Below are 16,179 nucleotides of genomic sequence, written 5' to 3'. Positions count from 1 at the left end.
CTGGTCTCAAACTCCTGAGCTCAAGCAGTCTGGTGCCTTGGCCTCCCAAAGTGTTGGGATTACAGGTGTGAGCCACTGCACCTGCCCCACACAATGCATTTCCAACCAAGTCTACTAAAGATGTATGGGAATCATCCCAGCATTATCACAATGTGATTACAAGCTCAAAACCTACAAACACACATGCACGGGGGAAAGATGGAGGAACAGAGCAAGGGCGGTTTCTTCAGGTGGTAGACTATGGCATGATTATTTTCTCTTTTCTAGTCTTTTTTTTTTTCCCAAAGTTTTCTCACTTTTGTAAATGGAAGAAAAAAACTTTATTATTCTCTAAAACTCAAATTATTTCCATGTTCTAATTAGTCAAAGAGCAGTAAGTTTGGCATTCTTATTTATCTTATATAATATTAGAAATCAAATTTGGATCAAGGGTGAGAAGAAAAAAATGGCAGTTGGAACATACCAAATACAAAGCAGTCAACTCTGAATAAAAGCAAGATAAAGACTATGGTAGCAAGAAAAGTCAGGAAAAACGGATGACAGACCCTGAGAATAAAAAACCAACGAAATGGAGAGTACTAGCACATAGTACTAGTACCTTTTGGCAAATAAGGGCTTATAATATATAGCAATTATTATGGATCTGGGATAACTCAGAATAGGAAACATGTGAAGCCCCATGCTAAAAAATAAAGACATGATTAAAAAACAAAGATATCATAACCCCCTTACTACTGTTTTTCAGGCAGAAGAAGCCATCTGCTTACTTTTTCCCATTGATGCTGTTTCTAAAAAGTGCCTCCAGGAAGAAGAGTCACTCCAAGGGGCGAGACTATCAAAAAAGGAAGTGTGTTTTTCCTGAACTGGCCTGATGAGAGCACACTGATTAATTCAACAGCTCGTGTACAGAGGGAAAAGACTGGGGAGTTAAGATAACGTGCCAATACGGAATGTACCATCAAGAATGAATAGGTGTTAGAGCAAGGACTAACCTATGTTTGGAGATTATTTTGAGATTTCATGAACTACCATGAATAGAAGGACCTTAACCCAGGAACACTAAATACACAGGAGGCTATGATGACTTCCGCCAAATGGAATTGGCCAGTAAGATTCTTCTAGCAACCGGGAGCGGTGGCTCATGCCTGTAATCCCAGCACTTTGGGAGGCGGAGTCAGGTGGATCACTTGAGGTCAGGAGTTCGAGACCAGCCTGGCCAACATGGTGAAACCCCGTCTCTACTAAAAATACAAAAATTGGCCTGCATCTTGGTGCACACCTGTAATCCCAGTTACTCAGGAGGCTCAGGCAGGAGAATCACTTAAACCCAGGAGGTGGAGGTTGTGGTGAGCTGAGATCGCGCCACTACACTCCAGCCTGGGCAACAGAGCAAGACTCTGTCTCAAAAAAATTCTTCTAGCGACCAAGAAGTCTTGTATAATGGGTACAAAGTATCACGCACAGTGGCTCACACCTGTAATCCCAATATTTTGGGAGGCCGAGGGGGGCGGATCACCTGAGGTGGGGAGTTCAAAGCCAGTCTGACCAACATGGAGAAACCCCGTCTCTACTAAAAACACAAAAATTAGCCGGGCGTGGTGGCGCATGCCTGTTATCCCAGCTACTTGGAGGCTGAGGCTGGAGAATTGCCTGAGCCTGTGAGGCGCAGGTTGCGGTGAGCTGAGACTGTGCCACTGTACTCCAGCCTGTGCAACGATAGCGAAACTCCATCTCAAACAACAACAACAAGAAAAACCAGTAACTTGCCTGAAAAGATGGTAAATATTAAGTACTGAAATCATAAGAAACTGCCATATCTTATCTATATGGCCACAGCTATTTTGTCTCACACACACAGTCTGTGAAATGATCGATGAAACAAAAACGCATACTGTGGGCTGGGCGCGGTGGCTCACGCCTGTGATCCCAGCAGTTTGGGAGGTCGAGGTGGGCGCATTACCTGAGGTCAGAAGTGTGAGACCAGCCAGGTCAACATGGTGAAACCCCGTCTCTACTAAAAAATAAAATTAGCCAGGAGTGGTGGCAGGCACCTGTAATTCCAGTTACTTGGGAGGCTGAGGCAGGAGAATCTCTTGAACCCGGGAGGTGGAAGTTGTGTTAAGCTGAGATTGCTCCACTGCACTCCAAGACGAGCAACAGAGCAAGACTCCATCTCAAAAAAAAAAAAAAAAAAAAAAGGGCTGGGCGCAAGCAGCTCACACCCGTAATCCCAGCACTTTGGGAGGCCGAAGCGGGTGGATCATCTGAGGTCAGGAGTTTGAGACCAGTCTAGCTAGCCAACATGGTGAAACCCCATCTCCACTAAAAATATAAAACATTGGCCAGGTGTGGTGGCAGGCGCCTGTAATCCTAGCTACTCGGGAGGCTGAGGCAGGAGAATCGCTTGAACCCGGGAAGCAGAGGTTGCCAGGAGGCAGAGGTTGCCGTGAGCCGAGACTGCACCACTGCACTCCAGCCTGGGCAACAGAGTGAGACTGTCTCAAAAAAAAAAAAAAAAAAAAAAAAAACCAAATGTTGTAGCTATTTTTACTTTTTGAGACAGAGTTTCACTCTTGTTGCCCAGGCTGGAGTGCAACTGTGCGACCTTGGCTCACTGCAGTCTCTGCCTCCTGGGTTCAAGCAATTCTCCTGACTCAGCCTCCGGAGTAGCTGGGATTACAGGCGCCGCCACCACACCCAGCTAATTTTTTGTATTTTTAGTAGAGAGGGGTTCACATGTAAGGAAAATATTTTATATAGAAAAGGAGTTTTCTGCTTGTGGTCTAGAAAAGGGAGGCCAAAGAGCTAGAATTTGATAGGGTTATCCAGTTTGTCCAAGAAAGAGAAACATCTTTTTTTTTTTTTTTTTTTTAAAAACAGAGTCTCGCTCTGTTGCCCAGGCTGGACAGTGCAGTGGTGCGATCTCGGCTCATCGCAACCTCTGCCTCTCAGGTTCATGCAATTTTCCTGCCTCAGCCTCCCAAGTAGCTGGGATTACAGGTGCACCCCACCATGCCCAGCTAATTTTTATACTTTTAGTAGAGATGGGGCTTTACCATGTTGGCCAGGCTGGTCTTGAACTCCTGACCTCATTCCCTCTGATTCCTTGCTCACCAATAAGCCTTCTAATTTGAAGTTTAACTTCTTAGGTATCGTTTTCCCAGGAAAAGAGTATCATGAACAGTAGAGATGAATACACACTGAAAAAGTAGACCTCCCTTTGTAAATTAATAACTTGGGGTTCTGGTTTTAAAACTTACTGGTATGGGTTTAACTAGTGTGAATTTGTGCCAAAGGACCTGGTTATATCCAGGTTCACTGACAAACTAAGCTCTCAGACTTGTAAAGGGGAGACTAGACCCCTGACCACAGGTTCCACCAAGGTATCTGGGGAAGCCTCTCTCTATCTACTTAAAGACTGATCGAACTCATTCAGACCAATGACTTAAGAAAAAAACAACTGTAGATTCAAACTGTAATCAGGGCCACAGCTACTATACCTCAGTATTGAATAGATCTTACTACTGTCCAAGTTTATAAATAAGAAAAATACCATTAAACAGGTATGTGCAAGCTGCCATCTTGGTGAAAACTGTCATGCAGTTTGGATGGGGGAGGAGAGAAGTGCTACTAGGGTTTGAATGTAACAATGTCAATTCCTATTTCATTTATATTTTACTTCCCTGAAAACTTAAGAGTGCTTTAAATGAGGCTACATCAACGAGTAAGGACTCATTACCAAGACAGGGTAAGTCAGGGAGCCAGGAAGAAAGCCAAAGTTGATGGTTAGATGCCCTAAATGGAATTAAAACACACTGCCTTCATGATTTTAAGTGTCGTATAAACTAAAATTTAATCACCTTTAAATTTCCTAATTATCTTGGGAATTGAACAGTAAAAGAATCTATCTTCCCAAGAATTTAGTGGTATGTCTTACTATTGCCTGGGGCCAAAATATTGAATGGTGATGCCAAAATAAACAATAAGAAACTAAAGGAGATTAGATTGGAGGAAATTTCCATGAAATTACTTTATCCAATAAAATAATAAAGCTCTGGCCGGTGCAGTGGCTCATGCCTGTAATCCCAGCACTTCGGGAGGCTGAGGTGGGCGGATCACTTGAGGTCAGGAGTTCGAGACCAGCCTGGCCAACATACCGGAAACCCCGTCTCTACTAAAAATGCAAAAAGTAGCTGGACACGGTGGTGTAAGCCTGTAAACCTAGCTACTTGGGAGGCTGATGCAGGAGAATTGCTTGAACCCAGGAGGCAGAGGTTGCAGTGAGCCAAGATCATGCCACTGCACTCCAGCCTGAGCAACAGAGCAAGACTCCATCTCAAAAATAAATAAAGCTTCATTTAAATTAATGATAGTTTAACTAATTCTCAATTTTCCTAGAGAAGGAGTCACCCTAGAGGTAATGGGCTGAGGTTACACTATGACAGTTTTCCAACAGACCAAACAACCACAGAATACAACCAGTAAGTAACATCAGACTGGTTGTCTGAGGTCTATCAGTTTGTTTTAAAATAACTAATCTCAGCCAGGCATGGTGGCTCATGCCTGTAATCCCAGCACTTTAGGAGGCTGAGGCAGGCAGATCACGAGGTCAAAAGATTGAGACCATTCTGGCCAACATGGTGAAATCCCTTCTCTACTAAAAATACAAAAAATTAGCTGGGCGTGGTGACGTGCACCTGTAGTCCCAGCTACTCAAGAGGCTGAGGCATAAGAATCGCTTGAACCCAGGAGGCAGAGGTTGCAGTGAGCCAAGATCATGTCACTACACTGCAGCCTGGGCAACAGAGCAAGAGTCTTGCAAAAAAAAGAAAGAAAGAAAGAGAGAGAGAAAGACAGAAAGAAAGAGAGACAGAGAGACAGAGAGACAGAGAGAGAGAGAGGAAGGAAGGAAGGAAGGAAGGAAGGAAAGAAGGAAGGAAGGAAGGAAGGAAAGAAAATCCATTCTGCAGCTAGCTAAGGTGCCCACATACCCTGAAAATAAGAGTATCTTGCCAGGTATGGTGGCTCACACCTGTAATCCCAGTACTTTGGGAGACCAAGGTGGGTGGATCACTTGAGGCCAGGAGTTCAAGACCAGCCTGGCCAACATGGTGAAACTCCATCTCTAAGAAAAATACAAAAATTAGCCAGGCGTGGTGGCGCACTCCTGTAATCCCAGCTACTCTGGAGGCTGAGGCACAAGAATCGTGTGAATCTGGGAGGCAGAAGTTGCAGTGAGCCAAGATTGCACCACTACACTCCAACCTGGGCGACAGAGCAAGACTTCTTCTCAAAAACAGAAAAGAGTATCCTAGTGAAACTGGTAAAAGTAAAAGCAAGATATACTCAACAGGAAAGTATTTCAATAAACGGTGTTGGGATAGCTGGATATCCACATGCTAAAGAATGAAGCTGAATCTCTGTTTCACACTAGACACAGCAATTAATTCAAACATACAGTTAGAAGGAATATGTTCTAGTGTTCCATAGCACAAGAGGGTGACTATAGTTAAGAATAGTTTATTGGCTGGGGGTGGTGGCTCACGCCTGTAATCCCAACACTTTGGGAGGCCTAGGCAAGCAGATCACCTGAGGATGGGAGTTCGAGACCAGCCTAACCAATATGGAGAAAACCCATCTCTACTACAAATACAAAATTAGCCAGGTGTGGTGGCGCATGCCTGTAATCCCAGCTACTCAGGAGGCTGAGGCAGGAGAATCGCTTGAACCTGGGAGGCACAGGTTGCAGTGAGCTGAGATTGCACCATTGTACTCCAGCCTGGGGGACAAGAGCAAAACTCCGTCTCAAAAAATAATAATAATAATAATTTATTGTATATTTCAAAATAGCTAAAATATTTGAAATGTTCCCAACACAAAGAAATGGTAAGTGTTTGAGGTGATGGATACCTTAAACAACGTGATCATTACAATAACCCTAACCCTAACCCTAACCCCATAAATATGTACAATTATTATATATCAGTTTTAAAAATAAACCACAGAGGCTGAGCACAGGGGCTCACACCTGTAATCCCAGCACTTTGGGAGGCAGAGGCAGGCGGATCATGAGGTTAGGAGTTCGAGACCAGCCTGACCAACATGGTATAACCCAGTCTCTACTAAAAATACAAAAATTAGCCAGGCATGGTGGCACACGCCTGTAATCCCAGCTACTCAGGAGGCTGAGGCAGGAGAATTCCTTGAACCCAGGAGGCAGAGGTTGCAGTGAGCTGAGATCATGCCACTACACTCCAGCCTGGGGGACAGAGCAAGACTGCATCTCAGAAAAAAATAAATAAATAAACCACAGAAAGTGTAAAAGCTAAAACTATAAAACTTGACCAGGCATGATGGCTCATGCCTATAATCCTAGCACTTTGGGAGGCAGAGGAAGGAGGATCACGAGGTCACAAGTTTGAGATCAGCCTGGGCAACACTGATCTCAAAATACAAGAAAAGAAAAAAGAAAAATTAGCCAAGTGCGGTGGTGCATGCCTGCAGTCTCAGGTACTTGGGAGGCTGACGTAGGAGAATCGCTCGAGCCCAGGAGGTCAAGACTTCAGTAAGCTATGACCGTATCACTGCACTCCAGCCTGGGTGACAGAGCAAGACCCTATCTCGAAAAAATAAAAAAATGAAAGGCCACCACACACACACACACAAAAACTCAACATAATTAGTCATTAGGGTAATGCAAATCAAAACTACAATGAGATACCACTTTACACCCACTAAAATGGCTCCAAATCACAGACAGACAATAACAAGTGTTGGTAAGAATGTGGAAAAACTGGCTGGGCACAGTGACTCAGGCCTGTAATCCCAGCACTTTTTGAGGCAGGCAGGCGGATTACTTGAGGTCAGGAGATCGAGACCACCCTGGCCAATATGGCGAAATCCTGTCTCTACTAAAAATACAAAAAATAGCTGGGCGTGGTGGCGGGCACCTGTAATCCCAGCTTCTCGGGAGGCTGAGGTACAAGAATCGCTCGAACCCGGGAGGCGGAGATGGCAGTGAGCCAAGACTGTGCCACTGCACTCCAGCCTAGGCAACAGAGTGAGACTCTGTCTCAAGAAAAAAAAAAAAGATTGTGGAAAAACCGTGCTTGCTTTGGCTGCTCATACAGTGAAAACTGGAATGATACAGAGAAGATTAGCATGGCCCCTGCACAAGAACGACACATTAAACTCACGAAGATTTCATATTAAAACTGAAAAAAAGTGAAAACACGGAAAGCTTCATACACTGCTAGTGGGAATGTAAAATGGTTCAGCCTTTTGGAAGACAGTCTGACAGTTCCTTAAAATGTTAAACAGAGTTACAGTATGACCCAGCAATTCTACTCTTAGATATATAACCAAGAGAAATGAGAACATGTGCACACAAAAACTTGTTTGCAGATATCCAGAATAGCCTTATTTATAATAGGCAAAAAGTGGAGACAACCCAAATGTCCGTCAACTGACGAACAGATAAACAAAATGTGGTATACCCATATAATAAAATGTTATTTGGCGATAAAAAGGAATGAAGTACTGGCACATTTACAACATGGGTGAACTTTATGCTAAGTCAAAGCAGCCAGACACAAAAGACCACATACTGTATGATTCCATTTATAAGATCTAAAAATCATTTGTATACTTCACCTACGTGTATATTTATGGTATGTGAATTTTATCTTAATAGAGCTGTTTAAAATCTATATAGGAGAAGAATAGCCACATGTAAATGATCTGGAGATGTAGAATCTTTAAACATTAAATTAAAAGATTATAGTATCAGGAAAACATGACAGATATGAAACAAACAGTAACCAGATCAATAATACTGTAAACTAGATGATAAAAGAATGAGTTGGCTGGGCACTGTGGCTCACGCCTGTAATCCCAGCATTTTGGGAGGCCAAGGCGGGCAGATCACAAGGTCAAGAGATCAAGATCATCCTGGCCAACATGGTGAAACCCCATCTCTACTAAATACACAAAAATTAGCTGGGCGTGGTGGCGTGCACCTTAGTCCCAGCTACTCAGGAGGCCGAGGCAGGAGGATCGCTTGAACCCAGGAGGCGGAGGTTGCAGTGAGCCGAGATGGCGCCACTGCACTTCAGCCTGGTGGCAGAGGGAGACTCTGTCTCCAAAAAAAAAAAAAAAAAAAGGAATGAGTTAAGGGAAGAGAAAGAACAAGATCTACCCTGTGTCTCTAGCACTAAGGCAGGGAGAATGTCCTGGGCACATGCAAATCTCCTTCCTTGGGTAGGTATATCCCTTCAGAAGAGGCGAATTAATCATACTATCATATTTTAATGTGTCACTATAAATATCATTTTACAAATCTACCTGCTCTGATTTTGAATATACCAAGCCACGTTCTGATTGCAAACTTCCCACAGATATTTCTACTGGGAATGTAAAGACCAGCTAATTCTCGAATATGGTTCACTAGAAAGTAATTCTCAGATTCAGATTCATCACTTATGAGACGGGCTAATATGAACCAATCCTCAGGAGACAGATTAACTTTGGTTGTTTTTAGCTGGTTTTTTTTTTTGTTTTTTTTTTTGTTTTGTTTTTTGTTTTTTTTGAGACAGCGTCTTGCTCTGTCGCCCAGGCTGGAGTGCAGTGGCCAGATCTCGGCTCACTGCAAGCTCCGCCTCCCGGGTTCACGCCATTCTCCCGCCTCAGCCTCCCGAGTAGCTGGGACTACAGGTGCCCGCCACCTCGCCCGGCTAGTTTTTTGTATTTTTTGGTAGAGACGGGGTTTCACCGTGTTAGCCAGGATGGTCTCAATCTCCTGACCTTGTGATCCGCCCATCTCGGCCTCTCAAAGTGCTGGGATTACAGGCTTGAGCCACCGTGCCCGGCCGTTTTTAGCTGTTTCTTATCCTATAAAGCTCACAACCAGTGACACTCAACCAAAGGGACACTGCCATAGCAGAATTCCTGAGTCTAATCTAATGTACATCTGGGCAGGGTTTCCCCAGCCTCTCCCACCTCCATTGAGGGTAACTGCTGGGACGTGCCACCATCACTGACGGGTGTGCACTGTATCCCTTGGGCAGGTTGGCCTACTCTGGACTGTGAGGCTCCCACCAAGATACTGCCCGCCTGGGATGCCTGGGCTGAGTTGTAGCCTATGCTTCCTCAATACGGCTCCATCTTGGCTCTAACTTAGACACTGAAGATTCTTTCTAACATTCTATTATTTTATCCAGTCTAACTTCACTCTACAGATGAAATGGCTGAGGCCAACTGACTTTAAGAACTTTACCTAAAATCACACAGCTGAATAATGGCAGAGCCAGAACTAGAACCAAAGCCTTCTGTTTCCCAGCCCAATGTTTTCTTCGTTATGTGGTGCTGCCTTTGTTGTTATACACCATTTGAATGCTCAGCTTGCATTTGTGGAAATTCCCTTACCCCCTACTGAGTAACTTCCTTCTCAAGTACCTGTTGGCATTTCATGGCTCTAACAATATTCTCATACACTTTTTTTTTTTTTTTTTGAGACGGAGTCTCGCTCTGCCGCCCAGGCTGGAGTGCAGTGGCCGGATCTCAGCTCACTGCAAGCTCTGCCTCCCGGGTTCACACCATTCTCCTGCCTCAGCCTCCCGAGCAGCTGGGACCACAGATGCCGCCACCGCACCCGGCTAGTTTTTTGTATTTTTAGTAGACGGGGTTTCACCGTGTTAGCCAGGATGGTCTCGATCTCCCGACCTCGTGATCCGCCCATCTCGGCCTCCCAAAGTGCTGGGATTACAGGCTTGAGCCACCGCGCCCGGCCTTTTTTTTTTTTTTTTAAAGAGATGCAGGGTGGTGTCTTGCTGTGTTGCCCAGACTGAACGAAAACACTTGAGGTCAAGGGATCCTTCTTCCTCAGCCTCCCAGGCAGCTGGAACTACAGATGCACACTACCATGCCAGCTTCTCATACATTATTTAACACCAAAATTTATACATCTTATCCAAAGATATATATTTTTTTAATTTCAAAAAATCCCTTTGATATTACCAGGCATGTGAAAAAAAAAATCCTATAAAATTTTATGTCTCTAAATTTACTGACTCAAAAAAAAAAAAAAAAAAAAAAAAAAGGCCGGGCACGGTGGCTCATGCCTGTAATCCCAGCACTTTGGGAGGCCAAGGCGGGCGGATCATGGGGTCAGGAGATCCAGACCATCCTGGCTAACACGGTGAAACCCCATCTCTAGTAAAAATACAAAAAAAAAAATAAAATAAAATAAATTAGCCGGGCGTGGTGGTGGGCGCCTGTGGTCCCAGCTACTCGGGAGGCTAAGACAGGAGAATGGCGTGAACCCGGGAGGCGGAGCTGGCAGTGAGCCAAGACTGCGCCACTCACTCCAGCCTGGGCGACAGAGCGAGACTCTGTCTGAAAAAAATAAATACAAAATAAAAAAAATAAAAAATTCTGGCCGGGCTTGGTGGCTCAAGCCTGTAATCCCAGCACTTTGGGAGGCCGAGACGGGCGGATCACGAGGTCAGGAGATCGAGACCATCCTGGCTAACACGGTGAAACCCCGTCTCTACTAAAAAATACAAAAAACTAGCCGGGCGAGGTGGCGGGCGCCTGTAGTCCCAGCTACTCGGGAGGCTGAGGCAGGAGAATGGCGTGAACCCGGGAGGCGGGGCTTGCAGGGAGCTGAGATCCGGCCACTGCACTCCAGCCTGGGCGACAGAGCGAGACTCCGTCTCAAAAAAAAAATAAAAAAAATAAAAAAAAATAAAAAATTCACTGACTATCTCTGGAAGATGTAATATATTAAAAGTCAGTGGCGGCCGGGCGCGGTGGCTCAAGCCTGTAATCCCAGCACTTTGGGAGGCCGAGACGGGCGGATCACGAGGTCAGGAGATCGAGACCATCCTGGCTAACACGGTGAAACCCCGTCTCTACTAAAAAATACAAAAACTTAGCCGGGCGAGGTGGCGGGCGCCTGTAGTCCCAGCTACTCGGGAGGCTGAGGCAGGAGAATGGCCTAAACCCGGGAGGCGGAGCTTGCAGTGAGCTGAGATCCGGCCACTGCACTCCAGCCTGGGTGACAGAGCGAGACTCCGTCTCAAAAAAAAAAAAAAAAAAAAAAAAAAAAAAAAGTCAGTGGCAGCCACTGACAAAGAACTGAGCCAAGCAGACAGAGATATTTTCATCAAATATCTATCTTATATTATTTGAATTCTTATGTTTTTATTACCTATGTAAAAACATAATTTTAAAAATTGTGCTATAAAAAGGCTTACAAAAGTTACAACATTTCTACCACATGTAGTATTTTCAATGAAAAGAATACAATTACAAACTACTAGGGCCACCTTTAAAAAAAAACTCAGAGAATGTATCTATATACAAAATTTAAAGACTAATGTCTCAGAACATGATTGATAGATGAACCATAGATGTTACCTAATGTTAACAAAGTAGGTAAAATTGGGCCTTACGATACTAGGATGCCTAAGAATAAAAATGAGTAAAAATAAATCAAAGATCTACATTTTTGTGTCCACTTCTCCCTAAATACAATTTGCTCTGCAACGGAATGAAGAAAATAAAGGGCTCATCCCAATTACTGTGATCTCTGCGGGCAGAGGGATAAGTCTGTATGTATATGTGTGTGTGTAACAGAATCTTCTCCACAATCACAGTAATTTAGTTGTTGCTTAGTTTTCAGTAATTCCACCTCTAAAATAATTTATTAGGCTAGAAGTCCCATTATTAGTTCCACCAACCACATAAAGAAGAGAAGACAAAACTTTAGAGACTTTTAGTCACCTACTGAATCCAGACATCTTGACTGTTAACGATCCTAGCTACAGAATTTGCTGAATTCGAATAGATTCATAGAAAAAAGCGAATATAAATACAATGTATGTTGGGTATAGGTTCTAAGCTATCTGAACATGATGATCACAGCATGTAACAACACAAAACCGTTCATTTATTCCTTCCTTTGTTCAAATACTTAATGAAAGATTACTACATGTCCAGCACCGTGCTGAGAACTTCTGATATAATGTTTATCCAAAACATGCTTGGCTCCTGCTCTCACAGAGCTTAGTGTAATGGAGAAAACAAACTAAATGTGCCAGCAGCTCTGTGAAGAAAATTATCCTCTTTGTGAAGGAGATTTTTTGTTTGTTTTGAGACGGAATCTTGCTCTGTCACCAGGCTGCAGTGGCGTGATCTCGGCTCACTGCAAGCTCTGCCCCCTGGGTTCACACCATTCTCCTGCCTCAGCCTCCCGAGTAGCTGGGACTACAGGCGCCTGCCACCATGCCCGGCTAATTTTTTGTATTTTTTAGTATAGACCGTTTTACCATGTTGGCCAGGATGGTCTCGATATCCTGACCTCGTGATCCACCTGCCTCAGCCTCCCAAAGAGCTGGGATTACGGGCGTGAGCCACCGCGCCTGGCCATGCGATGGAGATTTTAAAGCAGCAGTAGCAAGTTCGGATCTGCATTTTAGCATAAGAACACCATCTTGTGAAATTACAGTGTGAGTGAAATTACATTGTAGAGAGGTACTTAAGGTAGCAGAACCAAATTACTACATAGAAATACAATGTTAACATTCTTTTAATTCCTCAGAAAGAAAGGCACCAAGGAATTTCTGGTGATTGTAAATCCAAGGCCAGTCTTGTTGCTGACATCCTCAAAGCACTTTGGTCTTGCCATAGCCCAGAGCCTTGGTTCAGCAACCACTAACTCCAGACACTGCTTCATAGGTAACCACCCGAGCCTTCTCCTTCCCAGTCTTCTTTCCATAGCCCTGCCAAGGATTCAGAGCCAAGACCACCAGCATCACGGCCAGTATAGTTGGCCACCTATTTCAAAAGAGGAGACTCTGCTCACCTGATAATCCAGTTTAGCCTGTCGCATCTTCATCATTTCTTCATGGAAGACACTGTTTTCCAAAAAAAATAAAGCAAGAAAGCAAGTATATAAAGAGAAAACTCCTTGTCAATTTCATCTCTTTATGCATGTACTCTTTTGGGTTATTTGGAACCAATCGATTCTGCCTTACAGAAAGGCATCAGCTTCTAGAGGCTACCCGCACTGACTGCAGGAGGACTTCCCACCCTTAACACCACACTTACTCCAGAGGACCTCAGGAGACTGAAATACTCCAAGGACAAGAAAAAGATGAAAACACAGACCCCATGCATGCAGGGATTTCCTTTTGTTTTAAACAATGTCTTGAGTACGCGTTATGCTCTGAACATAGTGGTAAGCATTTTACATGGTATTATTTTGTTTATTTTTTTAAAACAACCCTATGAACTAGATACCATTATTTTTTACACTTTGAAGATGAAGGAAGACTTGAAGAGTCATGTGTAAGGCTAAACAGCAGAAACAGACCCCAATTCTGGTCTCCTTCTGGCATCTAAATTACATCTGAAAAATCAAACATATTTATTTGTTTTTTGGAGTTAGTTCTACGACAGGGAAAATTACACTGTGTATAGCATCTTATTAGAGCCTACTGAATTCCTGAAGATCTGGGCATTTAATTTAACTTACTCAAGTCTGTCATTAATAACATTTATTATGCCAGTCATCGAAGGAGACAACTGTAAGTATGGATGAACAGGTGACATTTATTGCCACCGGGAGACAGATCTGCTTGAAGGCAGAAAGAAACAACAAAAATGGAATAAAACCAGTCTTCAGCTGATAAACCAAGCCCTTCTGAACATTTAAAAACACTCTTTGGGCCGGGCACATTGGCTCACACCTATAATCCCAGCACTTTGGGAGGTCTAGGTGGGTGGATCACAAGGTCAGGAGTTCGAGACTAGCCTGGCCAACATGGTGAAACCTGTCTCTACTAAGGATACAAAAAATTAGCCAGGTGTGGTGGCCATGCCTGTAATCCCAGCTATTCGGGAGACTGAGGCAGGAGAATCGTTTGAACCCGGGAGGCGGAGGAACAGCGAGATCACACCACTGCACTCCAGCCTGGGCGACAGGGCGAGACTATGGCTCAAAACAAACAAACGGGGGGAAAAAAAAAAACTCTCTCTGAAGGCTTTTCTATTGTTGACAATTTCCTAATTTAAGACTTTTATTTTGTGATTCAGCATTCTTGGAAAGTGTGAAGTATGAAATTAGGCAGAAATGGTTCTCAATTATTTGGATGATAAATGTTTACTGGGAACTTAGTGCCAGAAAAACTGGAACTACAAGGTGCTATTTAAGAAGACAAATTCCATTACCACAAAGAGAAACATGGTGTTTGCTACATGTGGGGCAAATATACCAAAGCATTTATTTATGGCTTAATGGTGTGCCACTATATTCCTACATTTTAGAAGGTTCTATGCATCTTACTAATGCAGAGCAACTTGGAATTTGCATGCTGTCGCGAAGACGCTTCCTCTTCATTCACTTGTGAGGCAGGTTTAACAACCCGCACACACAGACGTGGAGGTGCTTTCTGATTTTCTGACATGCCTCTCTATTTATTAATTCACTCATGATCTTTATGTTTAAAAAACAAACAAACAAAAAATACTGGGTGGTCAATAAATCATCTCTTTTCTCCCAGCTCCAAAGAGGAACAAATAAACAAAAATGTCAGACACAACAGCCTCTGGCCTTGACTTTGTGCCCCTCATGTTTCACCTAGATATGTTCCTACGTTTTCTGTTTTCTTTTCTTTTTTTTTTTTTTTTTTTTTTTTTTTTGAGACGGAGTCTCGCTCTGTCGCCCAGGCTGAAGTGCAGTGGCCAGATCTCGGCTCACTGCAAGCTCCGCCTCCCGGGTTCACGCCATTCTCCTGCCTCAGCCTCCCGAGTAGCTGGGACTACAGGCGCCCGGCACCTCGCCCGGCTAGTTTTTTGTATTTTTTAGTAGAGACGGGGTTTCACCGTGTTAGCCAGGATGGTCTCCATCTCCTGACCTCGTGATCCACCCATCTCGGCCTCCCAAAGTGCTGGGATTACAGGCGTGAGCCACCGCGCCCAGCTGTTTTCTTTAATGATTTTTATCTGCAGTCACGTATTTTTAAACCCCAAATTTAAAAATCCTTCATTAATATAGTGTGACCAAAAAAAAAAAAAAAAAAAAAAAAGATAAAACAAAAACAAAACTAGAGTGCTAGAATATTACAGGTATTCAATGTGTATAAGTATAAAATTTTTTTTTTTAGACAGTCTTACTCTGCCACCCAAGCTGGAGTGCAGTGGCTTCAACTCATCTCACTGCAACCTCTACCTCCTGGGTTCAAGCCATTCTCCTGCCTCAGCCTCCTGAATAGCTAGAACTACAGGGGTGCACCATCATGCCCCGCTAATTTTTGTAATTTTTTTTTTTTTTTTTTGGAGACAGAGTCTCACTCTGTTGCCCAGGCTGGAGTGCAGTGGCGTGATCTCGGCTTACTGCAACCTCCACCTCCCAGGTTCAAGCGATTCTCCTGCCTCAAACTTCCGAGTAGCTGGGACTATAGGTGCACGTCACTACACCCAGCTAATTTTTTGTATTTTTAGTAGAGACAGGGTTTCACTGTGTTAGCCAGGATTGTCTTGATCTCCTGACCTCGACCTCGTGATCTGCCCACCTCAGCCTCCCCAAGTGTTGGGATTACAGGTGTGAGCCACTGTGCCCGGCCAATTTTTGTATTTTTAGTAGAGATGGGGTTTTGCCATGTTGGCCAGGCTGGTCTTGAATTCCTGACCTCAAGTGATCTGCCCACCTCGGCTTCCCAAAGTGCTGAGATTACAGGCGTCAGCCATTGCGCCTGGCCATGTATCAGTATAAATTTTTTAAAGTTCTGCATAAAATGACATTATACAGCAAAAGGAGAATTTGGAGAAAAAAGTCCACTGTTATGGACTAGTATTTTCATTTTTTAAAATTTATTATTTATTTATTTACTTATTTTGAGATGAAGGGTTCACTCTTGTTGTCCAGGCTGGAGTACAATGACGTGATTTCGGCTCGCTGCAACCTCCACTTCCCAGATTCAAGCGATTCTCCTGCCTCAGCCTCCTGAGCAGCTGGGATTACAGGCGCCCGCCACCATGCCCGGCTAATTTTTTATTTTTAGTAGAGACAGGGCTTCATCATTTTGGCCAGGCTGGTCTCAAACTCCTGACCTCAGGTGATCCACCCGCTTTGGCCTCCCGAAGTGCTGGGATTATAGCCATTTTCTTTTTTAATTA

At 43.9% G+C, this 16,179-nt stretch overlaps 1 protein-coding gene and 1 non-coding gene across 3 annotated transcripts in view; one reads left to right on the top strand and one right to left on the bottom strand.

Annotated features, from left to right (window-relative positions):
• The window catches only part of TULP3 (TUB like protein 3), a 54,412-nt gene that overhangs the window by 20,552 nt on the left and 17,681 nt on the right, over positions 1-16,179 (bottom strand). For both annotated transcript variants that reach the window (XM_050747127.1, XM_050747128.1), the window contains exon 2: positions 12,866-12,917. In XM_050747127.1, the coding sequence (XP_050603084.1) occupies positions 12,866-12,917 (52 nt within the window). The remainder of the gene's footprint in view (positions 1-12,865; positions 12,918-16,179) is intronic.
• LOC126931846 (U6 spliceosomal RNA) lies at positions 7,106-7,214 on the top strand. Its single transcript, XR_007717960.1, has one exon. It is a non-coding gene; the product is annotated as a U6 spliceosomal RNA (small nuclear RNA).

This window comes from Macaca thibetana, chromosome 11, assembly GCF_024542745.1.
Source record: "Macaca thibetana thibetana isolate TM-01 chromosome 11, ASM2454274v1, whole genome shotgun sequence".
NCBI classification, from domain to species: Eukaryota; Metazoa; Chordata; class Mammalia; order Primates; family Cercopithecidae; genus Macaca; species Macaca thibetana.
The sequence above is the reverse complement of the archived record's forward strand: the minus strand, read 5'-3'. Positions and strand labels throughout refer to the sequence as shown.